The 20,802-nt window shown below is 37.8% G+C and overlaps 1 protein-coding gene across 1 annotated transcript in view; it reads right to left on the bottom strand.

The window, feature by feature from the left end:
* RNF123 (ring finger protein 123) overlaps positions 1-20,802 on the bottom strand; it is a 112,811-nt gene that overhangs the window by 41,143 nt on the left and 50,866 nt on the right. The window contains exons 28-35 of the mRNA XM_087955030.1: positions 20,072-20,146; positions 18,387-18,474; positions 18,072-18,159; positions 17,795-17,879; positions 11,858-11,997; positions 11,248-11,436; positions 9,181-9,256; positions 5,987-6,071 (exon numbers count right to left, since the gene is read on the bottom strand). Coding sequence (XP_087811156.1) covers positions 5,987-6,071; positions 9,181-9,256; positions 11,248-11,436; positions 11,858-11,997; positions 17,795-17,879; positions 18,072-18,159; positions 18,387-18,474; positions 20,072-20,146 — 826 coding nt within the window. The remainder of the gene's footprint in view (positions 1-5,986; positions 6,072-9,180; positions 9,257-11,247; positions 11,437-11,857; positions 11,998-17,794; positions 17,880-18,071; positions 18,160-18,386; positions 18,475-20,071; positions 20,147-20,802) is intronic.

Raw genomic sequence — 20,802 nt, 5'->3', positions numbered from 1 at the left:
ATATTTTCTTTTCTCATTAAACAAATTTTCTCCTGTAGTTACTAATTGGAGTATGACACCTTTATATCTTTTAATTTTATCCATTCAACTCTTATTTAAGCTTCAATATATACCTTGAGGTTATAACATTCAATATAATACATAACTTCCAATTGAATTCTGCTTGGTACATTCTTAAAATACACACTATATTCTTAAAAAGTGATCATAAATATATGTAATTAAAACACTCATTCCATTCCAATTCAATTCTATCATTAATATTCACTAAAGTCTTAACATCTTTAACATTACTTTTCAATTAAATAATCATACTTCCTTGGGAATACTTATAAGCTTTCCGTAATTAATTTTTTCCTCTATTTCTCTTCCCTTATATTTTATAAAACATTAAATAATTAAAATGTTCCCATCCTTTCCTAATTCAATTCTCTCATTTGTTTTATTTCCTTTATTTATTAACAAACATTTCACTAGATTACAATAACTATTTTATCCATCATTTTAATCATAGTTTCATATTTTCTAAAATTATTTCTATTTCTAACAATACTATCTTATGTACCTTTGCAGAATCCCTTTTTCAATTAAATTTTCACCCATTATCTCTAAATAGGCCCTGTTTCTCCATATCTTGTTTCTGTCCTTTATAACTTCTTTTCCTTTCCTTCTTCCCTCTCTTCTTCTCCCTCCCCTTTTTACCCCCTTGTCTCTCTAGTTCTAGTTTTCTCTTCTGTGTTCCTCTCTTCTGTTGCTTTCTAATATTATACTTATTTTTCAAGTTATTATTCCTTTTCTTGGTTGTTTTTTCAAATCTTAAACTTTTCATTCTCTTCCTCCCCCCCTTTCCTTTTTTCCCCCACATAAAATTACTTGTTCATTAAAGATGGCTTCTTCTTTGTCCCAGTCTTCTTGTTCTGCAGGCATTTCTTGTTGTTTCTCATAGTTCGAGATCTCCATTTCTAAGAATTGAAATACGAAGCCAAAAGAACCTTTCCCTTCTTGTGCATCTTCTTTGTACTTTTTAAGTTCCATTTTCAGTTCATCTAAAAGTAGTGCCATTTTAAAACACTTTTAAACAACCACCCATTGATTTTAGTCATTCAAATGCAATAACCAAAAATCCAGAGATCACCAAATAATCCAAATACTCCCAAGCTGTTTCTTCGTGCTTCTTTTTTCCACTTTCTCTTCCTGGGGTTCTACTATTTTGTAGCCAAGTTTCAGTTAAAATGTATCTTTTAGAAGTCTTGTTGAGGTTTTACTGTAAGTTCCTTTTAATTCCAGGCAGTCTCCTCACTTTTTTCCAGATCCTGCCCTTTTATTCTTTTTCTCTCCTTTCCTGCTTTTAAAAGGTTTTAAGTATCCAGAAATCTTTATTATCCCTTTGACATTTTATTTTCAGCTTAAATGCCTATTAAAGTCAAAGTGGATTTTTTTTCCAATTTTTTATTTAGATCTCTTAGCTGTCAGTATAGGGAAAAGGAGAGAAGAAAAAAACCAAATCCTTTCCCTTTTCTTTCTCCTTCGCTGCTTCAAAATCTTCTTTGAGAACAATGTTACTTTTTTTTTTAGTTTAAATTCCAGGGTACCTTAGTTGTTGCTTTTGCAGTTTAACCCGGTCAACCAAAACTTTCTCTTCTTATCTTCCTCCTGCACATTCTTTTCTGGTTGAGTTCTTCTTTGAGGTGGCCATTTCTGACCACTACTGCAACCGCCTTCGGGAAAGGGAGTAATGGCCAGCTGAGGAGGAGAGATGCGGCTCTCCTCAACCCTGCTGGCAGTCTCCCCCATCTTCACCACCTCTACGGGATGGCTTAGCCCCGAAACCAGCTGGCTCGGGGTGCTCCAGCGGCGAGCACAGATCGAAACCGCGCACAATCACGGTTTCGGTCTGTATGCGAAGAGGCTCAAACCGGAAGTCCCTCTTTTTGCTAAACCTTCTGAGGCATAATCCATCCAATACCAGTAGCCCAGGAACCAGTTCCCTCTTGACAATACCACCTTGACATCAAATCATTCAATCACAATATTTTTCTTTTCTCCTCTGGACCAGAAGATTGGAAATTAACTTATGAATATTCAGTTAACATTTAACACAAAGTCTAAACCTTGACTGAAATTATTTATTTACTTACTATATTTGTATGACACTAATTTCTGAATGCTCTGAGAAGGTAGCAATCAAAACATCATTTTAAAATTCATTTGAATTAGCAGTATCCCCTATAAAAAGTAATTAAAATTTCCAACATCATTGTAAGGAATCAAGGAAAAACATAGAAAATCAGGTATCTGCATCCCAACATTAACAGCTTGCCTTCCACCTGGGTTAATGGAAAACATAGCTCTTAACAGCTCCTCTGTAACCCAGGAAGGAAGAAGTAGATTGGGATTTCCAAAGCATAGAAAGCTATTGAAAAATATCCATTTTAACATCCTGTAAACAGTCTAATGGAGGAAAAAAAATAATTAGAGCAATCTCTTCAAAACATATTTTTGAAACAAAGAAAAAAAGTTATGCAGATTGAAAAGTCATTTTGCAATTAAAAAAAGATTCAGGTCTCATCCAATTTCTTTTACAGGCTTAAGCACATGATAAATATTTTTCAGAAGATGCAAATTTTAAAAAAGTAGTTACGAGTATACCTCACATAATAATATTAACTTTGAGTCCAACCACAAATAAGTCAAAAATACTAAGAATGCTTCAAGTACTCTACAAAATATGGTAAGAGTATTGTAGGGTTTATTGAGCATGAGCCTAGGCTTATTTTGTCTCTCCCAAAGCAAAAAACATTTTATTTCCTCTGATCCATCATAATGAAGCACTGTTTTTGTATAATTTACAATTTTATCCATTACTGAAAGTTCATAATTACATTGAGAAAGCCTAATCTTTTCTGCCATCTGTCCTCTGACAACTATTTTCTCAATGTCACATACATAAACTGAAATTGAATCTATCTGATATCCATCTAAGGTTCTATCACATAGCTCCTGCACCTCTCTAATCACATTGTTGCATGCTTGGCCAGGAGTGTGTGATATACGAATATGACAGATAAATAAATGACAGTCATTATTGAAATATGGTACCCAACAATACTTTCTTCACTTAACTGCCTTCAATACATTTTCAGTTTGTAGTATACATTCCTTAAACATATTAAAGTGAGAGTGTATACCAGGAGTCTTCAAACTTGACAGCTTTAAGACTTGTGGATTCAACTCCCAGAATTCCTCCTCCAGTCATGTTAGCTCAGGAATTCTGGGAGTTGAAGTCCATAAGTCTTAAACTTGCCAAGTTTGAAGACCCTTGATGTATACCATGGCTCAACTGCTATTTGGACCAGTTTTAATTGATTTCTTGGTGGAATTAAGAAATAAAGGACTCATAATAGGGTTTTTTTCTTTTTGCTTGATTTTGCTGAGTAACCAAATATGCCATTACTAATTAGATCTCTTTCATCCAAAGAAATAGAAAAGTTCATCAGCAAAATACCCAGCACTGCAAGAAAACAATTACTACTGGAGCCAAATTACAAACTTGATTTCTCCCTTCATTTATGTTGCCTAGATTCCTTCATCAAATAGACAGATAAGCAGGAGGTATTTTGAAGAGATGATATAGCACTATACTCTTAATAACATTCCTCATGTATTATACCCAGTTTTATATACATACATATATGAAATGGGTGGGTGGAGAGAATGAATGAATAAATGAACAAATGAATGAATGAATACTGGTAGTACAAAATATATATAGAAAGCATATATAAATATATGACCTGGTGACATCTTCCTTTGTTTACATATGACTAGTCTAAATGTCTTTGTTATATTATGCTTGAAATGAAAATCTCTTTTTTTATATAGGAAGTATAAAAAGGTGCTTGGCACAATTAGCCTTAGGGATATTCACTGCTTTGACCACAGGAAGGGATATAAATAGGCTGATTTGTGCCTATCTGGAAAGCACTGGTGAGGAAACAGAGGGTCAGAAATAATTTAAGAGACAGAACCGAATGCCTAGCCAGATTGGGCTCAGTTGTTGGTCGCTATCTGGAGAGCTAAACGAAACAGGCAAACATGAAATTAAAGTTTCTCATGGATTACACTTCAGGCATTCTAAAAAGGAACTTTACCCCCAAATATGCCAAGTAACAAGTTTGAAGAACTGATCTTATAACTGTTTACTAGGAGTGCATTTCACATTTGCTTGAGTTCTTTAAGAGTTCCCCCTATATCATTTTGTATCATAATTTTTTTTAAAATCACAACTCCATGGTGGCTAGAGCTACAGGATAAAAGTAAAAAATGAACTAATTATTACATAGATAACAGTTTAAAATCTGTATGTTAACAGCCTAATTAAGTCAAGTCAATTTCATAATTAACTATTAGCAAGCATGAACAGTTTTGTATTTAACAGCTGTATAAAAACAATTCATATTTATCTTCATTGTTGCTTTAATAAAATTTCACTGATCAAATATTTGGAATCACTGAGATAATCATACAAGCCAAGATCAGAACAAGGTTTATTTGCACCATCTTCTTGCTATGCTGGAATTAATCCTGGAAATCTTTACAGATTCCTGTCAGCCCTCCCAATTAAACAAGATAGGAAATATCTCTCCCACAACCACTTTTAACTGTTGTTTAAACAGGAAGTGCTGGTCCTTCTTTATTTTTTAACTCTGACTGTTAAGCCACTGAAGGCTGATTGTTTTCTAGGCAGCATCCCTCCCTCTCATCACTCAAGATCATTCTCGTATTTCATGACAATTCCATTTAAATTTTGAAAAGCAGATTCAAAAGAAGTTAGGATCTTACTCCAGCTAGAAACCAGGAGATAAGTTTCTAAATTGGCTTAAGGTACTATAGCAAAACAATGAAGCAGAAAGAAAAAGCTTTCTACATGGGCAAAGGGTTCATCCACATTAATGCATTCCCAGACAAACTGGGTCTTTGAAAGATAAACAGTTGAAAATACATTCTGAATTCTGCAGAGAAGTAGTTAATATGAAATGTGCTAAGTGACAACTTTGCTGTTCCTCATGCAGCAACTGATTTCTTTTAAAGAAAAAAAAACAGAACACGGATGACAGGGGTGATGGCCCGCTACAGGTTTTTTCAACATTTTCATTTCCCAACTAGATGACTTGAGAAGCTATGGGAACACTTATCCAATATCCAACATGCTACAGATGAACTGTGGCCAATTCTGAGGTGATCTTGGTCTCCTCGCTTCTGTGTTCCCTTTACTGGATCATTCTCAGTTCTCTTCAGTTACATTCTGATTTCCTCACTATATCAAGGTGTCATTTTGGCCACTCTCCCCACCCCTACCCATTTTATCAGGCAGCTGCATGAAATCTGTTTCTTCTTCTCTCCTTCTCTTGCAGATAGCAGGGCTGCTCTTAAGCAAGGTGCTGGCTAAAATTTCAAATGTGCCTTCCAGGAAATAAAAACTCCCTAATCTAATGTATTTGCTTCTACTAACACAAAAGAGCCCGATTTAGGAAAGTAAAGGAAGACACACTTAACAGGTATATGAGAAACATCATTGCCACAACCTCACAAAGGGTGAAACATAGCCTTTCTTTTTCTTTAGGCAAAACTTTTCCTAAATGCCATTCTCTTTAGAAAAACAACAAGAGAAGGTAATGTGCAAAATAGAAAGCATTTTTCTACATTTCATAAAAATGGAAGTGAATCCCAAAATAATCTAACCCAGCTGCCTGTCCTAAGTAGCTTTATGTATATTTTAGTTGAGAAGTATAAGATATAATGAAAACTGGTCTGCCTTATAATAAACTCTACATATGAAGTTCAGGATAAACTAAATACTACGTCTGGATCCACAACCATGTTAAAGAGTGACTGATTTCAGTTAAATAAAACAGTAGTAAATAAACAGACTGGAAAGCAAGAAATGAATATATCGGTCCACAGAGTGGAGTAAAAGAACACTTACCCTTGGAAATCAGTATCAACAAGGAGCTTGACTAAAATTCCTGTCACAGCAACAAGGATTGGATAGTGGTCTACACTTTCCAGTCCTACAGAAGAAAGCATAGGTTCAAAGTAAATATTAACACTAATGCAGACTTTCCAAGAACCTTTTTAATGACTCCTGATGGAGGCACAGATAAGGACAAACTAGAATAGATCCTCAGCAAGTAATACCATTATCTAAGAGTCTCAAATGTAATTATTGGTTGATTCAATTAGGGATTTGTTTTAAATTATCCAGTTATCCTTTAGCTAAACTCCTTTTCCTCTCTGTTTTGAGCCATTTTGGACACATACATTTAAAAAAGATAAAACAATCCTCTCCTCACAAATTTTAACAGGCAAGCTACTAGTACTAGAGAGAACACTTCATTTTTACGAACATCACTACTTGGTGTCTAGCATTACAAAGATACCTGGGGAAAAAACTCTGAAAAAACTGCAAAACTGTGGATGTTTAGAAACTTTTGGAAGCCTGAGGTAAGAATGAGACCTGGCTAGGAGGATGTTGCAAAGTAGCCTCAGTAAGAAGGCCTCAGTAAAAAGGCTAGCAGCCATCTCACATAGTCTGTTCATAGATAAGAAATGAGATGTGGGAAGAAGTGGTTATTTGTTGGTGATATGTTACTAAAATTGTTTATGCTTGTGATAAAGGGACAAATTATATCTTCATACACACACACACACACACACTTATTATTTTTCCTTTTTGTTTCTATTAGCTTTTATTTTTTACTTGTAATGTCTAATAACATTCTTTTTCTTTTCTTTTTCTTACTATATATCACTTTTTGTTTACAAATACACTGCTCAAAAAAATAAAGGGAACACTTAAACAACACAATGTAACTCCAAGTCAACCACACTTCTATGAAATCAAACTGTCCACTTAGGTAGCAACACTGATTGACAATCAATTTCACATGCTGTTGTGCAAATGGAAGAGACAACAGGTGGAAAACATAGGCAGTTAGCAAGACATCCCCAATAAAGGAGTGGTTCTGCAGGTAGTGACCACAGACCACTTCTCAGTTCCTAGGCTTTCTGGCTGATGGTTTGGTCACTTTTGAATGTTGGCGGTGCTTTCACTCTAGTGGTAGCATGAGACGGAATCTACAACCCACACAAGTGGCTCAGGTAGTGCAGCTCATCCAGGATGGCACATCAATGCGAGCTGTGGCAAGAAGGTTTGCTGTGTCTGTCAGCGTAGTGTCCAGAGCATGGAGGCGCTACCAGCAGACAGGCCAGTACATCAGTAGACATGGAGGAGGCCATAGGAGGGCAACAACCCAGCATCAGGACCGCTACCTCCGCCTTTGTGCAAGGAGGGACGGGAGGAGCACTGCCAGAGCCCTGCAAAATGACCTCCAGCGGGCCACAAATGTGCATGTGGCTGCTCAAATGGTCAGAAACAGACTCCATGAGGGTGGTATGAGGGCCTGACGTCCACAGGTGGGGGTTGTGCTTACAGCCCAACACCATGCAGGACGTTTGGCATTTGCCAGAGAACACCAAGATTGGCAAATTCGCCACTGACTCCCTGTGCTCTTCACAGATGAAAGCAGGTTCACACTGAGCACATGTGACAGACGTGACAGGGTCTGGAGACACCGTGGAGAATGTTCTGCTGCCTGCAACATCCTCCAGCATGACCGGTGTGTCAGTGGGTCAGTAATGGTGTGGGGTGGCATTTCTTTAGGGGGCCGCACAGCTCTCCATGTGCTCGCCAGAGGTAGCCTGACTGCCATTAGGTACCGAGATGAGATCCTCAGACCCCTTGTGAGACCATATGCTGGTGCGGTTGGCCCTGGATTCCTCCTAATGCACGACAATGCTAGACCTCATGTGGCTGGAGTGTGTCAGCAGTTCCTGCAAAGACGAAGGCATTGATGCTATGGACTGGCCTGCCCGTTCCCCAGACCTGAATCCAATTGAGCACATCTGGAACATGATGTCTTGCTCCATCCATCAACGCCACATTGCACCAGAGACTGTCCAGGAGTTGGAGGATGCTTTAGTCCAAGTGTGGGAGGAGATCCCTCAGGAGACCATCCGCCACCTCATCAGGAGCATGCCCAGGCATTGTAGGGAGGTCACACAGGCACATGGAGGCCACACACACTACTGAGCCTCATTTTGACTTGCTTTAGGGACATTACATCAAAATTGGATCAGCCTGTAGTGTTTTTTTCCACTTTAATTTTGAGTGTAACTCCAAATCCAGACCTCCATGGGTTGCTAAATTTGATTTCCATTGATAATTTTTGTGTGAGTTTGTTGTCAGCACATTCAATTATGTAATGAACAAAGTAGTTAATAAGAACATTTCATTCATTCAGATCTAGGATGTCTTATTTTTGTGTTCCCTTTATATTTTTGAGCAGTGTATATAAAAACAGTTTTGCATTCAAATGCACTTATGCATATTCAATAGTATTCCTATTAGCTTTTGGGGCATACCCAATATATCTTTCTTCCCTACGGATTACTTCATATTTTAAAACTCTTGCTATGAGAACAGATCACTTGGCCTTGAGTAGGCCAGGCACATGGCCATCATCTAATGGCTCTTCTAATGGTTTAGAGCCAAAAGATCTCACAGCCTATAGCTGTAGCACTGAGAAAACAAGGGAGAGTCAGCATAAAGTCTTTCCTAAGGACTAGATGTTCTCTTTCATTTTCAGATGCACCTCTTGGGTCTTTATATTAATGAACCATGAGAAAGACAGCAAGTATAGTGTAAATTACACTGAAACCACAATCTAAGATAAAAAGTTAGCCTAGAATTACTCCTCATGTAAATTCTCATTTCTTTCCTCAAGGACTGGAAGTGGGAGAACTTCTTGTGAAGACCCCAAAAATGATTAAGACCCTTAGACACATTTTAACAAGCAGCAGGAGAACCAAGGGGAATATCTTCAATAAACAAGAATATTAAAAATACTTTATGCCAGGTTACATTATCTGCTTATTTAGCCCAATGTTATGTAGCCTGAGCAGAAAAGTTCCACATGATTCTCTAGAATTAGAGACTTTTTTATCATCTGCTTCCTAAGCATTTTAATCCTGGGATATCCAAATTACGTATTTTATCACAAATATATTGCAACATTTTCTTTGGAGATGACTGCAAAAAGGGGGAAAAAGGCAGCTTACCAGGCAGCCGAAGATTCACCACTCTGTCAAACAAGTTCCGCTCAGCTGTTACACGATTTAGCACCTGATTTAATAGCTGTAGGAAAAGGGAAAGAAAAGTGAATGCAGGAATAGAGTTGAGTACTTTCTGCTTGCACACTTTGAACAGCAAAGCTCAGATAATCTTCACACTGTGCATATAGTAGAAACATTGAATTTGGCTAATGGCATGAGCAAGAAATTTAAGGGTGGTTGCTTATTCTTATTCTCTGGCATTTTCAAAAGAGTATTAAAAACTCAGCCCTGGATGTAAAGGCCTGAATGCATCACAGTACTCTGTATTATTTGAATTTAGGTCCTTAAATCATTTTGTTTTTCTTTTTATGGCCCTGTAATCTCTTTTATTGGGGTGGAGTGGGGGCGATTGAATGGAACTGAGCATTTACTGGCCAGATGCCCGTAAGTCCTTTGATGAATATTAACATAATATTAGCAGACACCAACCCTCATAACAGTCCAGAAAATATGTCCATAGTTCTTAATGAAACAGTGACAGCAGATCAGAGTCTCCAGCTGTGACAAACTGAAACTGTGATCATATCTATGCTCTAAAAATTTCCACTGAAAGAAATCTTTTAGCTCTTTGTTCTTTTGGATAATAGACTTTGAGGATAGCAAATAATAAAATCCAACAAGATCAAGTGTGAAAGACACATTGCCTTGAGTCTCAAAGACCACACTGTTTTAAAAACCAAAATAATTAATTGCTTCCAAGAGGTTTCTTTCGTCCTTTTTTTTAACTAGTCAGTTTTGGAATGTAAAAAACAAGTTGTTTGGGCTGATTTTACTGTATTCAAACTCCAAGGGAACATATCAGAATAGTCTGAATATTTTACATGAACAGTCAAACCCATGTGTGCATGACAAAGCAATTTGTATCATTATCATGAATATGACAAAGCAATTTTCCAGAGATATTTGGAAAAGGAGGCTGTACAAACATATCCCAGTTTATTTGTATGCCTTTTGTTTCCTGTAAACATCATTGCCATCTACCCTATATCTTCATGTTGAATATATGGATCTGGCAACATTTAAATATGCTCTTGTATTTGGCAAGAAGGATGATTTACTGATGTATTTCGATCTAAAGGCTTTAAGTAAATATAAGAAGGCAATATAGCATCTGAAAGAAAAAAACAGGGAGAGATAGATTGGGATGACTTATCAGAGATTTAAAGATATAGTACAATGTGGTTTGTGCTGCATTTAAATGCTCAGGATTGTAATGTGGGCTCCTTGGTGTCCTGTGAGCTTGGTTGTTTTCTTGCAGATGTATTATTACTCAAACTAGATAACATAATCAATGCTAGTCTTAGCTATTCTGATGATGTTACCCAGGGGTGGGGTGCTACCAGTTCTGCCCAGCTCTATAGAACCAGTAGCTCTGAAGAGCAGCAGACACAGAACCGGTTCTGTGCCTGCTGCTGTTTGGACCACCTGGGCTGCTACCTGACCTTTATTTCCTGCTTTTTCAACCTCAGCTGCTTTGCGCGGCACAGCTGAGGTTGAAAAAGCAGTAAAGAAGTGCTTTTTCAAATGCTGCGCACCCGTGTGCAATGCTTATCAGCTGTCCTGGTGGCACAGCTTATGGTGTATTACATGCGCATGCAAAACGTAATTACCGAACCAGTAGTAACACCGGTTGAATCCCACCCCTGATGTTACCTAGTTTGGGTAATGAAGCAACTGCAAGGAAGCAACCAAGTTCACAGAGCACCATGAACCCCTTATTTCTCTCTCTCTTTTATTCTAAATAGAATCAAATAAGTGTAAAAGCAAGATATTTATCTTGCCCGCAACAAATTACAAGTAATGGCTGCAAAAAATAATTTTATTGGGGAAAGGAAGAAATCCCGTAGTCCTACATATCCTCCAGTCTGTTGATAACCAGCTAGACAACTTTTTAGGAGGTAATTCAGAAGCGAAATTGTGAAGGTGACATAAATTGGCCATTACTATTAGTATGTTTCTGAATTATGTATATGTGCCAGGAAGTATTTGATATTCCACAGAAAAAAAAAATACCTGTGCAAGTCTCCTGAGTAATAGTTCTGAAGAAGGGCGATTCCAATCCAAAAAGATCTCTGGAGCTAGAGTGACAGTCATTTCCAAGACCCTGAGAAGGCTCACTGACAAATCGAAGCAAGTTGCACACACTTTCAATTGGCGACTATCTACAAAGTTTCTTTCTAGGCGTTCTGCAGCTTGTTGGATCTATCCAGACAAGAGGACGCAACTTAATAGGGATGGAAGAAATGGGAAACACAGAACAAATAACCACATCTAGAAAGGTTGAACTATTTTGATTCAGCTAGTAATCAGCAAAAATAACACATGGAACATTTTAGGTACCCCAGGTATAAATTAAACAAAATCTGAACATGTAAAGCAAGGCTGATGTTTGTTGTTCCCTTTCATACCTCTCTACGGCCCCTGTGTGCCATATCCCACGGATCTTTCTCATACGAACCCAAACTATCTATTTTCTGCACAACTAATCTGCAAATTGGCTCAATCCCTGCATTCCTAAGAACTTGTGCTGATTTTGCTATCTGCTAACAAAGGACAAATGCATTCATTATCCAGTATCTTATTACTTGTTTGGAATTATATTTATGCTGGACCATAGACTCACCTCTTGAATCATGCCAATAAACTCTGAGAAGGCCCAGTTTAATTGGTTAAGGACACTATTGAGGAAACTAGGTGCCATTTCTTGGTCACTACGCAACAGATCCGCCATGTGTCGCTGCAGCAAGGTGGATGGACATGGCTCTGGAAGAAAATAGCAGATAAAAAAAAAGGCCTCATTGTGAGAAAGTGCTGGAAAACATTAGCCTACAATCGCACATTTGGGGAAGAGCTAGAACACATTTGGCATTCACAGGTGTGTATCTTGCACTATAAGCAGTTTCATTTTGTTTCTTATTTTCTTCATTTTTCTTAGTAAATATTTCTATTAAATCTTTTTATAGTTTTAATAGTTAAAACTTTTAACAATTTTCCAATGGACAATGGAAAAAGCAGATGAAAAGGAAAAAAGAGCTAACAAGAGCAAATTATATGTACCAGCAACTTAATCTAGGGAGCCAAAAACCTGCTTTTTTTCTGACTTCTATGCCTTTCTCTTCACCTTCCTGCTCCTATTCAAGCAGAACTCTTTTGATGTCTAGAAACAAATTTTAATGCAAAAACGTTGTTTGTCTGTGAAATGGTGATGGGATTTGTTGCCGACCACAGATCTGTAGTTCTGACTTGCTACTTGAGAAATATTTCTCTGGAGAGTTACACTGCAGTGTTGCTTGGAGAGTCTGTCTCCCTTCTCAAATGAATTAGTATCTCAACTGACCCAGCATAAATCCCATTCTCAACTTCTTAACGATGAGCCATCCTCGGTCACTGCAGGTTTTCGGTATGCAGAGAAGGCTAAAACTTACATAATGCCCTTGCAGCAAATCTTGAGGGATATTTTTTACCTCTTTGATTTAAAGGGGGAAGTCCAAGCTTGAAGCATTCCTGTTGTCTCAAAATGTGGTGTCTAAATGAAGCTTGGGCTATCAGTATGTTCTTAATGTCCCCCAACTTTATAAGTTCAGTTTTTGTGTATTTTTAAGTAGTTTTGGACAATGAGTACACGGGGAGTACAAACTTGCATGGAAATGGGTAAAGCCTTTAAGTAATGGGCTTGTGCCACTTTTCTTATCTGTAGGAGTATTCCGTTGAAAAGCTTCACTTCTCCCCCTCCTCCATTCCCATGGTCCCCCTAGGTCATGCACTAAGCTGGCTAAAACTTTAGTTTTCTTTTGTAGGTCTTCATCGCAGAAGATTATACATTGTGGTAAGGTCACATTATGGAATAATATAAATTGTAATTATAAACAAACATGTAAGTGTTTAACTGTTTTTTTTAAAAAAGGAACGGATGTCAGAAATCTAGGGGGAAATCCAGTCTATTCATGGATCCTTACATCAACCCTACAAACACTGCACATTGAAAGGCTGTTAGGATCCATGAAGCAGAGCTGATAAAGCAACTGAAAAAGAATTTCAAGGGATTGCTTCTACATTACTCTTCTCTCCTTGAAAACTTAAAAGGCAAGCAGAAATGGATTCAAAGCATACACATGCTAATGGTCAACTTTGATAAAAGAGACACTTGCTTGGCAGCTGAAGGAAGATTTTACAGTTCTATGCTTCTCTTTCTATTTTCCAAACATTTTTCTACAGGTTTTAGAAATATAAGGAAAGAAAACCAGCACTGAGGAAACATTCTTTATTACAAAGTATAATGATGTATGATGTTTCCCCATGTTTAAAGGCAATTTAGTAATGATATTTCTTCTAAATAAAATGCAGCATTCATATTTTGCTATTATTATTGTTATTATTGCCACTCCTCCAGAGGTTCAAGGTACACAAACACTACTCCTGTCTTTAACTTTATTCCCATACTTAGCCATAAAGTAAGTTGCTTTAGAAATAATGAGTGGCTCAAAAAAAAAATCAGTTAGTTTCTATGGCTAAATTTAAATCTTGATCTCTCCACAATCTATCAGAGTTCAGATTCAGGTTGGTGCAATCACCCCCTCCCCCACTCTTAAGTAAATGTTACTCACAAAATGCTGCACATTGGGACATTGCCTACTTGCAGTTCAACTGAAAGTACATCATTGTGACAGGAACTTTTTAAAACTGTCCCAGCAATTCCCAGTTCCAAAATTCAGAGAGGTTGAAAGAACTACCTAATAAAGAACTATGAGAGACAGAATGAAGTAAGTGCACAAGTAGTAAGCACATAATTTTACCAGCATGTCTCTTGGGTGATATTTTTCTTGACACAGGACTAGATGATCTGTTGTAAAAGCTATCAAAAAAGGTCCTAGCAGGAAATGTACATAAACTGTCCCTCAATACATAAATTTGTGATCAAAAGATTGACAAATCCAAGAAAATGTTAATCAATGTTGTGCTTTGAGGAAGTGAGAATACTTTAGAAGCACATGAGCAATTCTACCAGGCAGAAAGATCTGAAGGTTTTCAAATTCAGAAATTCCATACCAAGATAAGAGCCAGAGAACACCTGACCTTTTGCAGTTGCCTATATCCTCTTTTTCCTTGCACATAAGAAAGACTTTGGGGAGATGGAGATGGCTCATTCCCTTTGGGGCTAAATTAGGCCATCTCCTTTCAATTAATTTGGTATTAATTATTCAATACTTTATACCTCAAAATAGCAGAGAGAAGTATCAGTAGCATGAGGATCTAATGGCCTGCCGTTGATCTTTTGGAGCCTCCCTGAGAAACAAATACCGAACTGTCAGAACTTGCCAGCAACAAGAGAAGAAGAAAAAATGTACCATGGCCCAGAAGGTTTCACAAGCTCATGGGAGGGATAGCGCACCACAATAGCCTCAGCAAAGCCCACTAAGCTGCATATCTGAGTCAGAATTGGACATGACTTTGATGGGAAAAACTATATCTTCTGATCTTTCCTGTTCTGTCTTTGCTGGAGGAGAATTTTAAGAAAAAAAAGGGGGCAGGGAAGAATAAAAATGAGGAGGACAGTAAATGGCATGGTTATAAGAAGAATGTGCAATGGATAGCACACGGGCAACAGCCATGTATGCTTGCTATGCACTCAGAAACTGCCCTCCAGTTAAAAGCATGTATATTCATCTAACTTGATGCATATACGATGTCATCACCATAAACATTAAAACAACTTTTAAGGCCATCATTCAGGGCATCCAATCACATTGCCTTACCCTCCTACTCTAGTTTCCCCAAGGCTGAGCCTCTTTTACAACTTGCCTAAAGCAAAGGAAAGAGAAGACAGATTTTGCTAATGGACCCTTTTACCATTGAAAAAAATAAAAGGAAATTTAGTCTGAATATTAGCAAGAAATAACTCCTAGGTCCAAGAAATAAAGAAATTATAATATACAGGTGAATTTTTTTTAGAAAGAGTAATTGGATATTACTGCTGCCACTTTTTCCGGCAAGATAAATAATTTTTAACTTTTCTTTATATGACTTCTCTGAATGATTGTAAGAAGCATTATGCCTCAGATACTGTACATATAGGACAGAAATCATTACTCTTTTCATTAGCTCAAATACTCTTACCAGGTGCACAGATGTGTTTTATATGTTCAGAGTTGGAAACAGCCATTTAGCATTAAGTCACTCCCTTCCCAGTACAATTTGAGGGAGTGAAGTTGGGTTGCTCTCTGGAAAAGCACTGCAGACAGGCAGAAACTTTCTCCAGCCCACTTCCCTTATACAGTTTATACATTCATGCATAACTTTATTCCCAAGCATCCATGCTGGTGTTGCAGTTGCCTGTGACAATTGGCATTTTCAAAAATGCGCTGGTGTCCAGAGGCAGCCTCACCCCACCCAGGTTCTTAGCTTAGAAAAGCAAACACTAAGTGAGGAGGGAAGGTGCGTGCAGCAGGAAAGATGATAAGCAAAGGCATACAGACAGGGAAGCGGAGGCGACGTCTGGAGATTGGCAGCTATTTAGAAGCAGTCAAGAGGACTGTTACTCAACTGCCAGGATGACAAGCTATGGTGGGGGAAGTCCTGTCTAGAGTTTGGAGCTTTGCCTGGAGCCCAGCAGCAACTAGAAAAGAAGCAACCACACTGAAGCAAAACCTCATCCCAATGTTTAGAAAAAAAGCAAAGATTGTATGCTACTTTATAGAGTTTGAAACTTTTGTTTAAACTGAGCATAAAGAGTTGAGTATTAAAGACATCTTTACATGGCAAATCACCTTGCAAGTCCTAGAAGGATTATATACAGTGTAGGAATCCAAACAAAAAATATTGTGGTCAGTTAGTTCTCTTATTTTAACACACCCCAAAAAGCACAGCCTATCATTTCTCTGGGGTAATTTAATCCATTGTCAAATTGCTGTTAGTATGTTTGTTTCAAGCAGGATGTGTCCATACTATGGGTTAAATCCATGATTTCATGTCCTGAATGCTGTAGGCATAAAGAGAAGGTTTTGGCCTTACAGACTAGAATCAAATTATCCCACCATATTTCTCAATGCTAAGCATTCCCAATTCCTAGAAGTTTGGCTTCTCAGCATCAACAAGATTAGCAACCTAATCTAAAACCTGGAGGAATTTATTTCTTTGTTAACACAATAACATCCTATATCAACCTAATCTCACAAGTATGACTCAAGTAAGCAAAGAACAATGCAGTTCTTCCAAATTAAAACATCAACTATTAAAATAGAAAATTAGACAGAGGTAGAATAGCTCTTTATAGCATTTTTCTGCTTTGCTATAAAAGAGAAACCAAAGCTCCCCCTACAGTTTGTAACTACAGTTTCTCAAATTTCCAAACAACTTTTGCAAAAGAATCCTAAATGTGGTAATTCTGGGAGAAGAGCCTTAGCTTAGAACATCACATGATAAAGGAAGAAAAGAAAGAATCTGTATATAATATTAATCTATTGGCTGAGTGCATGACAGAGTTACATGTAATAAAAGGTCGTTTCCTTAAAAGGGGGGTACGTGTGCACAGCCTATCTGATCTCCAACATCCCTAATGAAGACTTCCCCCAAATAATCTTACTCTTTTACATTCATTTAATGTTACTGTTTAATTTATAATCTTGGGAAAATAAAAATAAAAACATTTTATACTTTGCCCATCTACATTTGCTCTGATCATATTCCACTACAATTTCTGTATACTTTTACAGGAAATGTAAGGCTGTATCTGGTGACATGCTGAAAACTATGAAGGGAATGACAATTGTTGAGGTCTTCTTAAAGTGTTAGAAATGAAATAGAAAACAAAACAAAACAGGGAGTTAAACAGGAGGACAAACAGTTTTAAAACATAATATAAATGTTTTTTCTGTTGCTAATCTAAACATGTCAAAAAATAGCAAGCTGATCTGTTTTCCCCAGTTGACCAAAAGGAAGGGTAGAGAAACAGGCATTCAGGCAGAGCCAAACTTTCCTCCCTATTGTTACTTTATGTTCTGTACATTTTGTATTTCTAAAGTTCAGAAATACTGACACATACATCTGCTCACTTCTAAAGGCAAACAAAATTGCAGCCTAGCCTCTCAGTAGCTTAACCACCATGGAGAGTGAAGAAAACTCTGACACCAGGATGAGGCAGGTATTCCCACCACAGCGTAAGTGTCTTCCTCAAAATTCTAGGATTCACATCACCAAACTGCTTTCTTGACAATTCTGTCTGAACCAGAGCAAAGCCAGAAATTATTGGTTTTGCCACCCAATAAAGATGATCATGTACCATGGTGCCAAGCTGATCTGGGAACAGCACAAATGCCATGGAGAAGGAAGGGCTTCAGCCAGAATAAGAGAAGACATATTTAAACTACTAAATATCGTAAGTTTCCAGTTGTCGAATCTGCTTGGCAACAGCAGTGAAACCTCTTTAGTATCAGATAAAGTGCCAGAATGTGGCATCGTTGTAATAGTATCGTACAATAAAACTGTTTTCTCCTGCTACTAGAACTAACAGTTGACCAGAACAGGGGGGAAAGCAACACTTTCCTGTTCCCAATTCCCCACTCACTTTGCAAGCTTGGCAGATTGGCATCTTCCGGTTTGGTTTTCAGCAAATGAGGAAGCCGTGTGTACCTGTATCCAAATCCACAGCCCTAGAGGGAAAGGGGAGGGGGGGGGAAAGGATGCTTGGTTCCATTACTTTTCACAAGAAAATCTGAGACTCTCTCACCAGAAATAAGTGTGCAAACAGTAATAGGAGAATTCATGCAGAGGGCATCTGCTGGTTTTAAAGCAACCTAACCCTGCTAGACCAGCTGAAAAACAAAGAAAGAATCTATCCTTACACGCCATAGTCGTACAAGAATCCAGTTAGTCTGTGCCCAAGGTCTTTGCTCATATGGGGCCAGCAGATTCCTCATCATGGATATTCGTCTGCCAAAATAAGACAAACAATCAGCTCCTCAACAGGGGGAGAGAAATACAAGGCAGGGTAGAAGTAGAAATGCAATGCAAAAAAAAAGTAGAAGAGGCCATTTTCATGCATGCAAGATTAAGAACCATAGGGAATTACAAAACTTGTGCCTAACCTAAGGCAGAAAAGAGGCAACCTGTTTTAGGACATACATTTTTATTCAGGGAAGAAAGAACCAAGCACTTACTGATCTTCTGGAATTCTTTCGACAGCACGAAGTGAGTGGGGATAGCAAACGTAGCTGGCTAATGCTTGCATTAGGGAATCTCTAATGTCTGAATATAAAAATAAGAGAGAATTTTAATGAGACAGAAAACCTAACTGTAACTTTGGTTATGAGAATGCATTTTTACTGAAATAATGGGAGGTAGACAAAAAGTCAAGACAAAGGGATAAACAAGATATAAGTTATTTCACTCTACATTAGACTGAAATTCTATAAATGAAAGGTTTTGTTTTTGATCCTCCCTAGTATTTCTGTCACTGCCACTAATCAGAGATAACAGATAATCAGAGTTGGAAGGGATCTTATAGGTCATCTAGTCCAACCCCCTGCCCAAGCGGGAAACCCTACACCATTTCTGACAAAGGGCAATCCAATCTCTTCTTGAAGGTCTCAAGTGATGGCACTTCCATTGGTTGATTGTTGATTGTTCCCACTGTCAGAAAGTTTCCCTTTATTTCCAGGTTAAATCTCTCCTTGTTCAGTTTCCATCCATTATTCCTTGTCTGGGCTATAGGTGCTTTAGAAAATAGATTGACCCCTTCCTCTCTGTGGCAGCCCCTCAAATATTGGAAGACTGCTATCATGTCTCCTCACTAGACCTTCTCTTCACAAGACTAGCCATGCCCAGTTCCTGTAACCGTTCTTCATATGCTTTAGTCCCCAGTCCCCTAATCATCCTGGCTGCTCTTCTCTGTACTTTTTCTAGAGTCTCAACATCTTCTTTGTAATGTGGTGACCAAAACTGGATGCAGTACTCTAGGTGTGGTCTTACTAAGGCTTTATAGAGTGGTATTAGTACCTCACTTGATCTCGATTGTACCCCTCTGTTAATGCAATTTAGGATTGCATTAGCTTTTTTGGCTGCTGCTGCACACTACTGGCTCATATTTAGCTAGTTGACCACTAAGACTCCAAGATCTTTCTCACAGTTACTGCTAAAGAGCCTGGTTTCACCCAGTCTACATGTGTACTTTTGGTTTTTCTTGCCTAAGTGTGGGACTTTACTTTTCTCTACATTGAATTTCATTTTGTTAGATATGGCCCAGTGTTCTAGTCTGTCAAGATCCATCTGGATCTCCAGCCTATCTTCTTGGGTGCTAGCTATTCCTACCAGCTTAGTATCATCTGCAAATTTGGTAAGTTCCCCTTCTATTCCCTCACCTAAGTTGTTAATGAAGATATTGAAGAGTATTGGGCCTAAGATGTAACCTTGTGACACCCCACTGTTTACTTCCCTTCATGTAGACTTAGACCCATTAATGACTACTCGTTGAGTACGGTTTGTCAGCCAGTTGTGAGTCCATCTAGTGATGGTGCTATCTATTCCACTTTTTTCTAGCTTACTAAGAAGTAGGTTGTGGTCTACTTTGTCGAATGCCTTGCTGTAATCTAAATATATTATGTCCACAGTATTTTGCTGGTCTACTAATTTAGTCACTATGTTGAAGAATGAAATAAGATTGGTTTGGCAAGATCTGTTTTTAACAAACCCGTGCTGACTGCTAGTTATTACTTTACTTGTTTCTAGATGTTGCCAGATCTGTTTTTTATTCAATCAATCAATCAACTGGTATGCAGTTCCCCACTCCCCACCAGCCCTGGCTTACAACCAAGAAAGGACATCCCTTAAAAGAAGAGCAACCTACCTGTGCCTACAATTCTTGGGTCAGCAAAATGCTTGGCTAAAATGGCAGCAAGGCGTGTCAATGTATCTTCATAACCTGAAAAGAAGTTCCAAATACTAAAGACTATAAATGTATAGAAAATTTCTGCATCTACGTTTTCACCAGTACAAAAGAACAGATGTCTACAATTAGCTTTCTTAGTTATGTCTTTGTTTTGAAATCCTGGGAGGCAACCAGAAATCCAGCTTTTCATGATTAAAACAAAAAGGATAGCAAGTCTGTGTCTTTCCGCATTCAAGGCAAATTCGCCATGCAAATATATGACTGATGTTTATTCTGGGCTAATTTTATTTAGTGTGGATTTTCCTGGATATACACATGAGTGTCCCTAGGAATAACATTTCTATTTATATGGACACTTTATGAAAAGCTTTATGTGTATTTCTGAATTATTGCAATAAAGATATAACATATTTTATTTAATGTTGATTGTTTTAAACATTTCAATCTCATGCAGAACCAGCTACCTGCCATAACATTAGTCTTCAAGCAAGCACAAATATTCTTATTTAAAAAGAATACTTGAGAACAAACATTCAAATATGAATTTCAGCTACCCCCAGTATTAGATTGTGAAAATGGTTATACTTGTTACCCCAAAATTGGGGTAAAATACAAACAGGAACATTAAGACATTCAAATTGCGACCATCAAACAGAATGTAGAACAACCTGTCCAAATTTTCTTGCATT

Source organism: Notechis scutatus, chromosome 2 (assembly GCF_049901735.1).
Source record: "Notechis scutatus isolate UNSWTSFEM ecotype Mainland chromosome 2, rNotScu1.2, whole genome shotgun sequence".
NCBI classification, from domain to species: domain Eukaryota; kingdom Metazoa; phylum Chordata; class Lepidosauria; order Squamata; family Elapidae; genus Notechis; species Notechis scutatus.
The sequence above is the reverse complement of the archived record's forward strand: the minus strand, read 5'-3'. Positions and strand labels throughout refer to the sequence as shown.